Source organism: Amblyomma mixtum, chromosome 9, assembly GCF_055824585.1.
Source record: "Amblyomma mixtum isolate Tamu chromosome 9, ASM5582458v1, whole genome shotgun sequence".
Taxonomy (NCBI): Eukaryota; Metazoa; Arthropoda; class Arachnida; order Ixodida; family Ixodidae; genus Amblyomma; species Amblyomma mixtum.
This window is the reverse complement of record NC_143020.1, coordinates 17,147,999-17,162,542: the sequence shown is the minus strand read 5'-3', so window position 1 is coordinate 17,162,542 and position 14,544 is coordinate 17,147,999. Positions and strand designations below refer to the sequence as shown.

The 14,544-nt window shown below is 49.0% G+C and overlaps 1 protein-coding gene across 1 annotated transcript in view; it reads right to left on the bottom strand.

Annotated features, from left to right (window-relative positions):
* LOC149328406 (uncharacterized) overlaps window positions 1–14,544 on the bottom strand; it is a 62,623-nt gene that overhangs the window by 13,200 nt on the left and 34,879 nt on the right. Inside the window, exons 4-5 of the mRNA XM_089558988.1 lie at window positions 12,489–12,583; window positions 8,792–8,883 (exon numbers count right to left, since the gene is read on the bottom strand). Of these exons, the coding sequence (XP_089415114.1) occupies window positions 8,792–8,883; window positions 12,489–12,583 (187 nt within the window). The remainder of the gene's footprint in view (window positions 1–8,791; window positions 8,884–12,488; window positions 12,584–14,544) is intronic.

Genomic DNA, 14,544 nt, shown 5'->3' with positions numbered 1-14,544 from the left:
GGTCACATACGTCTCTAACTACTTGCATTACAGGAAAAAAAATTAACCCTCCTATCACTCACACTTTCATCGAGATTTTACCTCCAAACCCTGCACAATGTCTCTTGTTCGTTCTTAACTACTATCTTCTACCGCGGCAGCCAGTTAACCTACTCCCTCCACTGCTCAAATCACCGACGCAATAGGCTGGATCAAATCCCCTACTGGTTGCGGGAGAGTTCAACTGCGCCCACATGGACCGAGGCTATCGGCGCATCAACCACAGAAGCGCAGTTCTCTGCAAAGAACTCATAGTGCTCCACTTGACCATCTTTAATGATTTTAGCCCGCCTACGCGGGTTTTTAACAGTGTTACCAATACAAGACCAGATCTCGCGCTTGCAAAAAATGTGGCCCACCTGCAGTGGGAAAGAATGCAAACCGCACTAGACAGCGACCACCTCCTAATTCGCATAACAGTAAACTATCACAGCCCTCAGCGCAAATTTACCTTTAGACAAACGAATTGGGACCAGCTCCGAAAATTTCGCCACGAACATGTACAGTCAACACAGGCACCCTTCGGCCTAGACACCTGGACTACCCAGTTACAGGAGGACATTCGCCAACATACCCAAACGCTATACACTACCCCAGACACACCCGTAATTGACACTAAGCTCGCGCACCTTCTTCAAGCTCATCATCATCATCATCAGCCTGACTACGCCCACTGCAGGGCAAAGGCCTCTCCCATGTCTCTCCAATTAACCCTGTCCTTCACCAGCCGCGGCCAGCATATTCCCGCAAATTTATTAATCTCATCCGCCCACCTAATTTTCTGCCGCCCCCTGCTACGTTTGCCTTCTCTTGGAATCCACTCCGTTACCCTTAAGGACCAGCGGTTATCTTGCCTTCGCATTACATGCCCTGACGAAGCTCACTTCTTCCTCTTGATTTCAACTAGGATATCATTGACGCGCGTTTGTTCTCTCACCCACACCCCGCTTCCGATCTCTTAACGTTACACCTATCATTTTTCTTTCCATAGCTCGCTGCATTGTCCTTAACATAAGCTCAACCCTCAAGAACGCATAAAACAAAGGTGGAAAACTCAGAAACACAACAGGAAACTAATACTCAAACTCGCACAGCCTCAGACTCAAATAGAACAGTGCCACTGATTGCAAAGCTAACTGGAATCAGATTTCTAAACAGCCTTCGCGGCAATCTGTCCACAACCCGTCCTTGGCAATTCTTATGCCACATGCTAGACCAGCGGCAATCAAATCCCAGACACGCCTTAGCATTCGCCGCCTTGCTCATAACCACAGGCAGGATACGAACGCCTTCCTCGCGCAGGTTATATCCACACATACCACTCCAGGTGACCCTTGCCAGCACCCCGAGTACAGAGGTCCACCTCAACCTCAGCTTGACGCCCCTATTACAGAGGCGGAATTTCGGACAGCCGTTTTGAAATTGTGCAATACTGCACTGGGGGAAGATCAAATTACAATGCTGTCATCGGAAGCCTTGACAATGCCTCCATATCTCATGTAGTCACCCACTTTACCGAGTGCTGAAAATCAGGTACCCTCCCTGCCACCTGGAAGCATGGAAAAACTATCATTATTCCTAAACCGCACAAACAAATCAACATAGAGAATATCTCACCAATTACTCTCGCATCTTGTCTCAGAAAGGCCTTCGAAAACATAATTCTTGCCCGCTAACCACTTACATACATGGTAGAAAACCACCCTTTCCCGCACAGTATTGTCACGTTGTAGTGACGGCAGTCCAGCGGTCAGGAAGACACCAGAAATACTTGCAAACGAAGCTGCTTATTCGGGCTGACTTGCGCCCGCAAAAGATCTAGCTCACTCGGTGGCGGCGTAAGCAACAAGCGTGCTCGTCAATCGTCGAACTACGAATGTCCGCCGCTAGCGGCATCGCTCAATTTAAAGCCGGCAAGGAAACTTCCAGATAGCAGGACAAGATCATACAGTAATCTGGAAAAACCTAGATGCAGCCTTTCATGGCTGCGATCATTCGAGATTAGACTGGTCGCTTCTCGCGTCAATAACAAAAATGATAACAGCCTTTTCCTGCAGCCTTGAGCGTGAACGAACAAACACTACAATGCTACGTGGCATTACCCCCCTTCCAAAGAAGCATCGTCTCGATGCTTTAAAATGTAAATAAACACGGAGAATGAAAAGTTCGAGTCATTTAGCGTTCATAATATGGCTTCAGGCGTACGACATGTACGACTTCCGGGCGTGGGCGGCGTCGCTGAGATGCTGTCGTGCCATCGGGGATGACTTCATAGTCGAGGTCACCGATGCGACGGAGAATCCTGTACGGGCCAAAGTAGCGTCGCAGCAACTTTTCGCTCAATCCACGGCGGCGAACTGGCGTCCATATCCAAACCCGATCACCTGACTTGTAATGCGTGTCTCGTCGGCGCAGATTGTAGCGTCGGGCGTCGCTGTGCTGCTGGTCTTGAATGCGAAGCCGCGCAAGTCTTCGGGCTTCCTCGGCGCGATGAAGGTAGGCGGCGACGTCGAGGTTGTCAGTAGCTAGCCGCGGCCAATAGTACTTCTCCTGGATGCAGTGCAACGTACGAGCAATCCCGAGATGCCCCGCAGTCGGCTCATCATGACATGCCTGCATAATTTGTTGCCTAAGATTCTTGGGCACGACAAGAAGATGTACTGTCCTGTTGGACGCGAAGATCTTCTTCACGAGGACATTATTGTGAACGAAGAAGGACGACAGTTGGCGCTTGAGTCCTCTAGGAGGCGATGCAGTCTGGCCTTTCAGGTAATCAACTATGCTTTGCAACTCAGGATCGGAGCGCTGCTGCTGCGCGAAACTGCTGGCGCTTACCGGTCCTAAGAAAGCATCGTCGTCTTCTTCGCTTGCTGCGTCGACGGGGGCTCGCGACAAGCACTCTGCGTCGGAATGCTTGCGGCCAGATTTGTAGACTACAGTTATGTTGAATTCTTGAAGATGCAGGCTCCAACGAGCAACGCGGCCGGAGGGATCTTTCAAATTGGCTAGCCAGCACAGAGCATGGTGATCGCTCACAACCTTGAATGGTCGTCCGTACAAGTAGAGGCGAAATTTCGACGTGGCCCAAATAATGGCGAGACATTCTTTCTCGGTCGTCGAATAGTTGGCTTCGGCTTTCGACAGTGAACGGCTAGCGTACGCGATAACTTTTTCCTCTCCACCATTTTTCTGAACGAGCACCGCTCCTAAGCCCACAGCGCATGCATCGGTATGCATTTCGGTTTCGGCGTTTTCATCAAAGTGCCCAAGCACAGGAGGGGACTGTAAGCGGCGCTTTAGCTCTTTGAAAGCTTCCTCTTGCGGCATTTCCCATTTAAAAGGCACGTCCGCCTTGGTAAGTTTGGTCAAAGGCTCAGCGATGCGCGAAAAGTTCTTGACGAATCGCCGGTAATAAGCGCACAATCCTAGAAATCTGCGTATAGCTTTCTTGTCATTAGGCTGTGGAAACTGTGCGTCGCAGCCGTCTTCTGGGGGTCTGGGCGAACTCCATCCTTGCTTACGACGTGACCAAGGAACAGCAGCTCCTCGTAGGCGAAGTGGCATTTCTCTGGTTTCAGTGTTAGGCCCGAAGACTTGATTGTTTCCAGCACTGTCCGAAGCCTTCTGAGGTGGTCTTCAAAGCTTGTGGAGAAGACAACAACGTCATCTAAGTAGACTAGACAAATTTGCCACTTCAAGCCTGCGAGCACCGTATCCATTACTCGCTGGAACGTCGCTGGGGCAGAGCAGAGGCCGAATGGCATAACCTTGAACTCGAAGAGTCCGTCTGGCGTGATGAACGCAGCCTTTTCGCGATCTCTTTCGTCGACTTCAATTTGCCAGTAGCCGCTCTTCAGGTCCATCGATGAGAAGTACTTAGCGTTGCACAGCAGGTCCAGTGTATCATCGATGCGGGGGAGGGGGTAGACATCCTTCTTCGTAATGCTGTTCAGCCGGCGGTAATCGACGCAAAAGCGAAGGGTGCCGTCTTTCTTTTTCACTAGGACGACTGGTGCTGCCCAGGGGCTCCTCGATGGCTGGATGACGTCGTCACGAAGCATTTCCTCAACTTGCTTGCGGACAGCGTGGCGTTCTAGCGGCGATACGCGGTAGGGGCTCTGTCGCAAGGGTCGGGCGTGTTCGTCTGTGACAATGCGGTGCTTGGCAAGCCGGGTTCGTCGCACATTCGATGCTGATGAGAAGCAATCGCTGTACTTTTGAAGAATACTGCGTATTTGGTCTTGTCTGCTCCGTGGTAATGCTCGGTTGATATCAAACCTTGGTTGATGGCCTTGGTCAGATGGTTCTACGGGTTGGTCGGGTAGGGCAAATATGTCTGTGATGTCTGCCAGCTCGTCGAGGAAAGCAATCGTCGTACCTTTGGTTAGATGCCGGTATTCTTCGGTGAAGTTGGTTAGCAACACCTGGGCTTGGCCATTTCGGATTTGGGCGACTCCCCTTGCGACGGCCAGTCCTCGATCCAGGAGTAGCTGGGTGTTCCCCTCGATGACGCCTTCGGCAGTTTCGATGTCTCCACTACCTATGCAGGCGACGACACTTGATCGGGGCGGCACGCTCAATGCTTCGTCGAGGACGTTTAAGGCAATGTGATGCGCCGCTGTCGTCGCGGCAGATATGGCTTTGTCCGTGGAAAGCTTGATCGTCTTAGATCGAAGGTCGATGATCGCCCGATGTTCATTCAGGAAGTCCATTCCCAAAATCACGTCTCGCGAGCATTTCTGTAGGACCAGGAAGGTTGTAGCATAGGTTCGCCCATTTACTGTAACTCTAGCGGTGCAGCGTCCTGACGGCGTAATAAGGTTACCACCTGCGGTGCGGATCAGCGGGCCATCCCAAGCTGTTGTCACTTTCCTGAGTCGGACAGCGAGTGGCACGCTCATGACGGAGTAGTCAGCTCCTGTGTCGACCAAGTTGTTCGCGTTCTCGTATTGTACGTTGTCCTCGGTGTCCGATCTCGGCTTCGTCGAGTAGTGAGGCTGCGGTGGGCGTACTCCGACGTTACTTCACTGGGCAGCAGTAAAAGCTTCAAGTCTGGCCGCGTCGTCGTCGACGTCGTCGGAGCTGTCGTCGTCGTCGGAGCTGTCGTCGTCGGTGTTGTCGTCGTCGTCGGTGTTGTCGTCGTCGTCGGTGTTGTCGTCGTAGTTGAGGGATGGTCTTGAGTACTCGTCGATGGAGGATCTTTATCATTGCGCTTAGAAGCAACCTCACCTCCAGAGGCTGCTTTATTTAGTTTAACCTACGGGGGCTGGGGGAGCGTCTACGCATGGCGTAACCTCGGCTAGGAGATACAAAGCGCGGGGACGATGGCGACGGGGAACGTGATAGGCGGCTCGGCGATGAGTATTCTTCCCGACGAAAAAACTCCTCGATTTCGGTTGATCGCTGGCCGGGTCGGGGTCGTGGAGCGTCGTAAGAGAACCCTCGGATGCACAGTCTTCTGTATGGGCAGTGCCTGAGGACGTGACCGGCTTCGCCGCAGTGGAAGCATAATGGGCGGCGCTGGTCGGGAGTTCTCCACTCGTCGCATTTCCTCGGCTATGTGCGACGCTCGTAGGACGGGCGGGTTGGGGCGAGAGGGCGGCGGTCCAACGCAGCTGGCTGAGGGCGATAGGGGCTTGAGTCCCGTCGTCGAGGTGCAGGATGGCGCACAGCTGCGGCGTAAGTCATGGCTGGGGGCTCCATAGGCTGCGTGGTGGTCGACGTCACACCCAAGACCTGTTGAACTTCATCGCGGATGGCGTCTGTGAGCGATGAAAGCTGCGGCTGCGTTCCCGTTGGCAGCAATCGTCGGAGCTCTTCAGGCACAACTTGACGTATAACCTCCCGCAGGTCATTGTTGTTAGCAGTGTCCAGGCAGCTTGCTGAGAAAACGTGCTGCTGGCGGTCATACTAGCGGGCTCGGGCATCAAGAGTTTTTTCCATCGTGGATGCCTCTTCTACAAATTCCTCGACGGTTTTCGGTGGGTTCCGGACGAAGCCGGCAAAGAGTTGCTCTTTGACTCCTCGCATAAGCAACTTCACCTTCTCTTCTTCCTTCATGTTCATGTCGGCACGCCGGAAGAGACGCTTCATCTCCCCAGTATACACTGCAACGGTCTCGTTTGGGTGTTGCACGCGAGACTGCAGCAGCTGCTAGGCTCTCTCCTTTCGCACGACAATTGGGAAGGTCTTCAGAAGCTGTTCCTTGAAGGTTTCCCAGTTGGCAAGGCTGGCTTCCTCATTCTCGAACCAGACTATTGCTGGTCCCTCCAGGGCGAAGAAGACGTACCTAAGTTTTGTGGCATCGTCCCAGTTGTTGAAGATAGCCACACGGTCGAACTGCTCCAGCCATTCTTCGGGGTCGGCGCCAGGCGAAGCGTCGAAGATTGGTGGCACTCGGGGCTGCTGAAGAATGATTGGAGTCATCGTCTGGGGCAAGCTCATGGTAGGCGTTTCTGCTGGCTTTCGCTTCCGGGTAGGGTTCGGCAGAATCCCGAACTCAGGTGCGTCGCCTTGCAGGCGTCGGCTTGCCCGGTGGACTGGACTCAGGTCCTGCGGTAGATGACTCAGAGGGCTGGCGTCACGACTTGTAGGGGGTGTCCAGAACATGAAAGGCTACCCAGCACCTCCACCAGATGTCACGTTGTAGTGACGGCAGTCCAGCGGTCAGGAAGACGCCAGAAATACTTGCAAACGAAGCTGTTTATTTGGGCTGACTTGCGCCCGCAAAAGAACTAACTCACTCGGTGGCGGCGTATGCAACAAGCGTGCTCGTCAATCGTCGAACTACGAATGTCCGCCGCTAGCGGCATCGCTCAATTTAAAGCCGACAAGGAAACTTCCAGATAGAAAGACAAGATCATCTACAGTAATCTGGAAAAACCTAGATGCAGCCTTTCATGGCTGCGATCAATCGAGATTAGACTGGCCACTTCTCGCGTCAAAAACAAAAATAATAACAGCCCTTTCCTGCAGCCTTGAGCGTGAACGAACAAACACTACAATGATACGTGGCAGTGTGGTGGGCTTTCACCCAAGTGGTCGAAAATCCCGGAACTCTTCATTACAGAGTCTCTTATAGCGGAGTCGCTTTGGGATGTTGAACTCATGCATAAGCCTGCCTCCAGCTGAAAAACGCGGGGACAGGCCTTCTCCCTAATGTTGGAAGCGCGGCAGACCTCGATGAAATCAAAAGGTAGGCCGACATGCCTACGCATGTCAGGAAACACACGAAGGTTTCCCTGAAACCCACGCACATGCACAAGACGATCCACGAAAAACGGAGAACAGCCCGGGTGCATCACGTCAACTGGCGATACGGAGGCAAATAGAACACCGGTGTACGTGTTTTCTGCCTTCTGCGAAAACGCCAAAGTTGCCGTGATAGTCGCCGTGATAGTCGCCGTCAACCACAGAAAAACGTTTTCAATCAATCAATCAAACGTTTTTATTTTCATCACAAACTGATGAGGGTTGGTTCAGGTAAAAAAGTGGAAACAACTTCCACTTGAAACAGCCTGAACCCCCCCGAATACATGACTTGCAGCGCGGGGGGACACGTGTACAAAACAAAACAAAAAAAGAACACGAATAAGATTTGCGTGTGAAATAAAGCGCAAAACATTTGGAACTTAAGCTGTACATTCTAGTAATTCAAAAAACATGTAAAGCAAAGCGGTCACTAGATCTCAAATATACACAAAAAAAAGTGCCTCAAGGAACTGGTAGCGCGTCACTTAGGAACAGCGCCTCCCCTTAAGCTGAGGCAACCGTTAAAATGATCATGGAACATAATATTGGACTTCCAGGAAGCATGCAGAGATTTCACACTATGCTGAATCAAGCTGGTCGCCGCTAAAAATCTGGCACCCGGTCCGCATATTGCCAGCAGTTACCACACCATTATATGGGCGCCTGGAGATGGGAATTTAGCTAGGAATGAAAAGGCAGACATAATGCTCACGATTACACCGAGGGAACCAGGTCGCCATTGCTCCTAGCCGTAACCTCGATCATCAAAGAGGGACTGGAATTTCTACGACGAAATAAGTGGATTTCCCCAGCAGGCAAACAAGTAAGGAGCAATCTGTTGTCTGGAGACATAAATAAACGAACACATTTTAAAACCTCTAGAACTATGCGGAAATTTACCTAAACACGTTTAGAGGTTAGAGTATCTGGTCCACCAAGCACCACGCTAATGAAGTCAGGTGGGACTGTCCCAAAATAAAACCTATTGAGCCGGTACGCAATGCTAATCTACAGAATTGGGACAAGCAGTTGTCACGCCCAGACTTGGATGCTCAGCGCAGGCTATTCACTTAAGCTCAGTTGACTGCTGCGGCCTCTAGGGTCCTCGCCTAAGGAAGGGCTTTTCCCTTGCGACTCCGGTGCCATCCTTTTCATGAATTCAAATTTACGCTCTCTCTTGTCATGGAGATAAAAGTTTCTGCCTGAGAGTTTGAAAGCAGGCTAGCGGGAATAAGCTTCATAGGTGCTTTAGAGGGAAAAATTGAGTTGCAGCACGGTTCCTGCCGAGCGACATTAATTAGAACGCAATAGCGGAAACACCGCGCTCTCGTCGTGTGATGCCACAAAGACGTGACGACATGTGCGGATGGCGGTGGCACTCACCAAACACAAAAGGAATCGCAGAGATAACCGTTGCTGAATATGGTAGGACGCTGACCAGAGAATTCCGAGCTGCGTCGCTCTCCTAATGACTTTTGTTGACAGTTAAAAATTAACTCACGTTTTTGAAGAGCCAGTAAAAACACAGAGTGCCGTGTACGAGGTTCCCATTCCCTCGGTTAAGAATTTAAATGGAATATTCGTATGGGAGCCCTGCAGAAGAAACAATTTAAAGGACGTTGTGCGTTAGTATGTGCTAATGAAAAATTTTTATGATGTACTTCACATCGAGAGGTTTTGCTTTTGTATCAAATAATTCGCGCTGCAGTCTATCACCTACGAAAGCAGCATACAAAAGCTCAAGTTTTCCAGACCCGTATTAGGTCGCATCTTGAAGCGCGCCAGCTCACAAAGAGCGTTGCGGCAGGGCTCGGCCACTGAGTCACCTCTTTTGAGTTTTCCCCACATCGTGTGCAGCGTCGAGCATCTTGAAAATTAACAGCGCAAAAAGACGACGGACGCACACTTAAGAAACAACAGAAGCGCTGACTTCCAGCTGAGCATTTTTTCGCAAAACCGAGATTATGCCGGAATTACGGAAATAGAATTGTCTTGTCCAGACGCGCCTCATTAAATGTTGTGCTTTCTTGGTGTTCTGTGTATAATTTTTACCGAGCATGTGCATATTTGGCGTTTTGCGACCAAACGCTTAGTTGTTAGTGATCACTTCGGGTATCGGTTCTTTCTGCGTCCGCGGTTTGTTTTTTTTTCCAAGTTTTGTTAGTTTAAAAAAGGTTCCTTTTGTGGGGCTCATTACGAAATCAGAACCTCAGTGAGCCGAGATGTAGAGACAAAATATCCTTGCGCTCTATGTAACTTAAGAACACCGAAATATGGGTAAACAAACTTTGCGCTACGTGAGTGCCGTGTACACTCTACAAAGGGCCCTATTTTTGTACGGTGCGGTCCTTACATGAAATGTGCATTTTCAACTGAATTTTCCAACACTTATCTGAGGAAACTACTTGTTTACAATACAGCTTCACGATATATCTCGCGCCTAGTTGTAGACGCGTAAATGAATACAATTTAGGATCCTTTCGTTGGAAACTGCATTGCTTTAACTTTGAAACTTTTATAATAATGTAGGGGCACCACGCGCTTCCAATAAAAACGTCGTCAGGAGGCGGCCAGAAGTGATGCTATTCCTAGCAGTCCTGTGGCGTTAATTTGCTGTCGGTAATCGTTTCTCATTGCGAGGACAGGCGTATGAATTCTTAATTCAATGTCACACTCCTCCATAGCTGCTGTTGTGTAGATAATAGTGATAGGAGTATGCAGGTATCATCATCTGGGAGCTCGCCGCACGATGAAATCTATACATTCATACATACGTGACGCGCATTTTTCTTTCAAGTCGTTTCTTTTTTCTAAAAATTTTCTGCTCCCAAGCGGCAATTACGACCCTCAGTGATGTTTCATTGGGATATATTTTTCTTTTTCAGTCAATTTTAGATTTCAGGTTTGCCGAAAAGAGAACTTTTGGTAAGTTCCTAAAAGTTTAGGAAAAAAATTGTCACTTTTCTAAATTGAAGGAGTTTTTGTGCTGCCGAAGTGAAAAAGCGTCTGAAGCAGGGAATCATTGGTCGTAATGAACGAATGTTGCGGTGTTACATAGAGCATCACTGTCGATCTTTAGTAAAGTGTATACAGTAGTAGAGAACTACAAAGACATGCAAGCACAACATACATGGTCTGTTCTGAAAGTAGTAGGACTGGTTTTTTCCTGGCCGAACGGGCGGACGAGAGGCGGTCTGCGCGTGTAGGATCGTTAAAGGGGAATATTGGGAATCCTGGGGAAAATCGGTAGTCGGCTCTCAGCCGTTTAAGAGAGCAGGTCACTTGTACTGTGAACCCCTGTGGAAACGTCTCGTCCCGCAGAATCATAGAGCGTGTACTGGGTCAGCGATACGCGATCAAATTTTGTGTAAATCCTGGAAAAACGGGCAAAGAGACTCAAGACATGATTAAGGAGGCCTAAGGTGAGGCTACCGTGGGTAGATCAGGTGTTTTTTGAGTGGCACAAGCTGTTCAGAGAAGGTCAGGAAAGAGTGGACGATGACGACCGCTCCGGACGCCCTTCGACCAGAAAGACCAACGAAAATGTGTAGCGAGTGATACATTTACTGAACAGTGGTTGTAGGATGAGTATCAGAATGATCGCTTATGACTGAGCATTCCTCAAAAACAAGTTTTGGAGATCGTGACGGAAAACTTAGCCACGAGGAAAGTGTGCGCGAAGTTGGTGCCCGGAGTCCTGTCAGTGGTTCAAAAGGCCAACCGGAAAGCGATCTGTCAGGGTCTTCTTCATCATGTGAATGAGGACCCCGATTTTTTGCTCAGCACAAGGCGGCAACGCTGCCTCAGGCCCCTTACACCCGCGACTTGGCTCCGCGAGAATATTCCTATTCCCGAGAATAAAATCGACGCTCAAGAGGAAACATCATGGATCCGTAGAGGCGGTTCAGCAGGTCCTGACGAGGGAGCTAGACAGCATTCCGGTTCAGGCGCTCCTGGACGCGTACGAAAACTAGAAAACTCATTGGCAGCAGTATGTAGCTGCGGAAGGGTGCCACCTTGAAAAATTCTAATCGTTTGTACTATTCTCTTGAATAAATTTTATTTAAAAAATTGAGTCCCACTACTTTCAGAACACACCCTGTATTTCAGTGAAAGCAAAAATGTTGAGTATCGTACGGCAATAGAAAAAAATTTTGGCAACGATTAATTAGATGTTAAAAATTGGATAAGATTACAGTCTGAAGTCCGCTCGACCTGCTTCTCCTAATCAGGGAACACTTTTCGCACGGACACGGACACGGACCTCGTCAAGCCACCTTTGGCTTTTTGTCCGTGCGCCTAAGCATCTCAGTATGTTTGAATAAATTGATTTGATTTGATTTGAACAGGTGCAGCAGACTGCCTGTCCTTCTTCAGCGACATATTTCTTTCGTCGCCCTCTGCATTTGGGGCAAATAACAGTCGCAGCTGGCAAATGACAGGTTTATATGGAGAGACATGGAAGAGGCCTTTGCCCTGCAGTGGGCGTAGTCAGGTTGATGATGACAATGTATGTCGTCTACATTCAGGCGTTCAGAATGGTTCACCAGACGATCACACAGATCATAACCTTCTTCGTAACCTTTCTGCTCATAATGCCCATTGTTTCTGTTCGTCATTTCCTCTACTTACATAAGGTTACTTTTTTTTTAATTTCCAAGCTTTCTCAAGTGTGTACTTTCGCTTATCACCGGTGTCTCATGTAGTTCGATTAGAATTATTTTGTTGTTTTCCTTTTATCAGTCAATCTCACTTTGTAAACAAATTATTTCTGTATTGTGATTTGGCTTTTGTGCTATTGTTCTTATGCCGCTTGTATATGATTTTTTTTCCCTCTTCTCATGTTTCTTGAAATTCTGTACTATAGGCAGCTGGGAACTAGTGAAGTTCAATGTTACGCTTTTTTTTCTGCACTCCCTCACTTCATGAATGAAATAAAGAATTTAATATTATTATTATTATAAATATTATTATTGTTGTTGCAGTTGTTGGGGTTTTATAGCCTTCTCAATAGTTAGCATTATCCGTTATCAAAACATATCTACTTTCAAATAGACCAAGTCTCCTAGGATACTCCCCTCACAAACCTCCGTCGTTTAGCGCCCTATTTACAAAGCTGTCAGTTAAAAGCAGCTGGTTGCCTATTCGATGGTAGCATATAAGTGTGTTTTATTTAGTGACATAAACTCTTTACGTACCAAGCCACCGGCCGGGAAATCAGTGTGCAGTTCATCGCTCAGGTGTATGGACAACACCACGTGGTTCCCACATTGCATGCTGATTTTAATATAAGCTGAAAAATAAAAAGCAGCACAGCAAAGCATCTTGACATCCTAACAACATAACAGCAATGCAATCGAAAAATTTCAAAGCTTGAGTCAATAAAGCCGCCAACTGTGCGAAACGTTCTTGTAGCTATATCCTCTTTCCTAGGCAAGCGTGGAAAAGGATTTTAAAAGCAACGTCGTTTTAGGCAACATTCACTTAATAATCAGAGATGTGCGCACTTATTTGCATTAGGATGTGTCAGGCACTTCCACATAAGGCTAAAATAATTAAACCTGTGAAATTAAAGAAACCATGATTGTTTTTTATTGAATAACAACTGCACTATAAGCATTAAATTTACATCAGGAATGGGGTATAAAGACCAATAGCAGGACTTGAAGTGGTTATTGTTCCATGCAAGAATACGGATCAAGGCAATTCATAGAAATTCAGAGGGCACTTGAGGTGGATTACATGTAGTGAAGGCGAAATATTGTCACTGCCTAGAAGACGGCAAACTGGGCAGCGGCGTGGAGTGGAGTTCTCGTGCTATGCCCGCCGCCGTTAAAGCATTCCATCGCCATATGTCGTGTAGTCCTGTGTTCATCGGGCTTGCCGTCACGTAACATTTCGTGGGCTAGTCCTGGAGCTTCCACGTGCCGCTTCTGCCGTGGTCGTCGGGCTTATATACCTTGTCCGCGCCGCCCGGCTGTGCCCCAGCCCGCCTGACCAGAATCGATCTCGCCGTTCGCCCCAGCCACGTCCTCCGCCCCGACCACAAGACACGAAGACCTGATCCAGACGACCAGACCCTACGCAACCCGAGCGATCCGAGACGCGTGCCCCCCTGCCCATGCCGTTTGGTCTGCCCATAGACCTCGGCCGTCGGTTAAAGATTACCTGTGGCCCGGAAGCTTCCAGGACCAGCGCTCATCGATCATCATCTGCTCATCTCTTTCATCGTGATTGCAAGCCCTGCATCTTCTTCTCTTCGATGATCACCCCCAACCACGCCCATCGTCACGTCCTGTATTTCATCGTCACTGCCGTTCCCCTAGTTCTCGTGATCGGGGCGATTCCTCTGTACCCCCGGGTACTGGTATGGTCTAGAAGACGACAAACTTCGCAGTGCTGCGGCCCACAGTGCTCGCCCAAAGCCTGCCGCCAATAAATAATTCCATCGCCATGTGTCGTGTAGCTGTCTTCATCGGGCTTGCCGTCACATGACAATACTGCTGTGTCATAGCGTGCGTTCAATCTCGGCGTAGGTTGCACACTGAGAAATGAATCAGAGATATGGCACCGAACGCTGATTCAAAAAACACTAAATACACATAAGCCCGAGTAAAACACTTGGATACTCGGTTCGAATACCTGTCGCCAGCTTTCATCAAATATGAAAAAGAAATGTGTGCTATGTGGAACAATAAAACGTATGACACCACTCGCGAAGGTTACGATGGACCGCTGCAGCACAATCTTAAGGAAGATAAAATGAGCTTCGAGGAAGGGAAATGGCGTAGTAACTGTCTCAACTACGTCGGTGGTTACCCGAACAGTACCGTAAAGAAAGGGATAAAGGATGGAGTGAAAGAAGAAAAGAAGGAGATGCCGTAGTGGTAATCTCTGAAACAATTTCGACTAACTGGGGATCTTTAACGTTCACTGACGTGTTGTGTTTGCGACTGAAAGAAGGATGAAAAGGAAAGTGTACGGGCCTGCCCACTGGCTCGAGCTGAGCCACAATCGTTGCCACGTGCAGACAGAGGAGAGGTGAAGTATGTATGTGGAAAGATTGAAAGGACGCGCGTCACAACAGCCGCGACCGCCAAAGCGATGACGCCGGGTGTAACAGATGCACCTGATGCCCGCCCCACTCATATCGCACAGCAGACGGGCTCCGTTTGCGTTTCGCCTCCATCGACACGCGGCTAAAATTCGTTTTGAGGAAACGAGGGAGCAGCAACTGTGTGATATCCCGTTGGA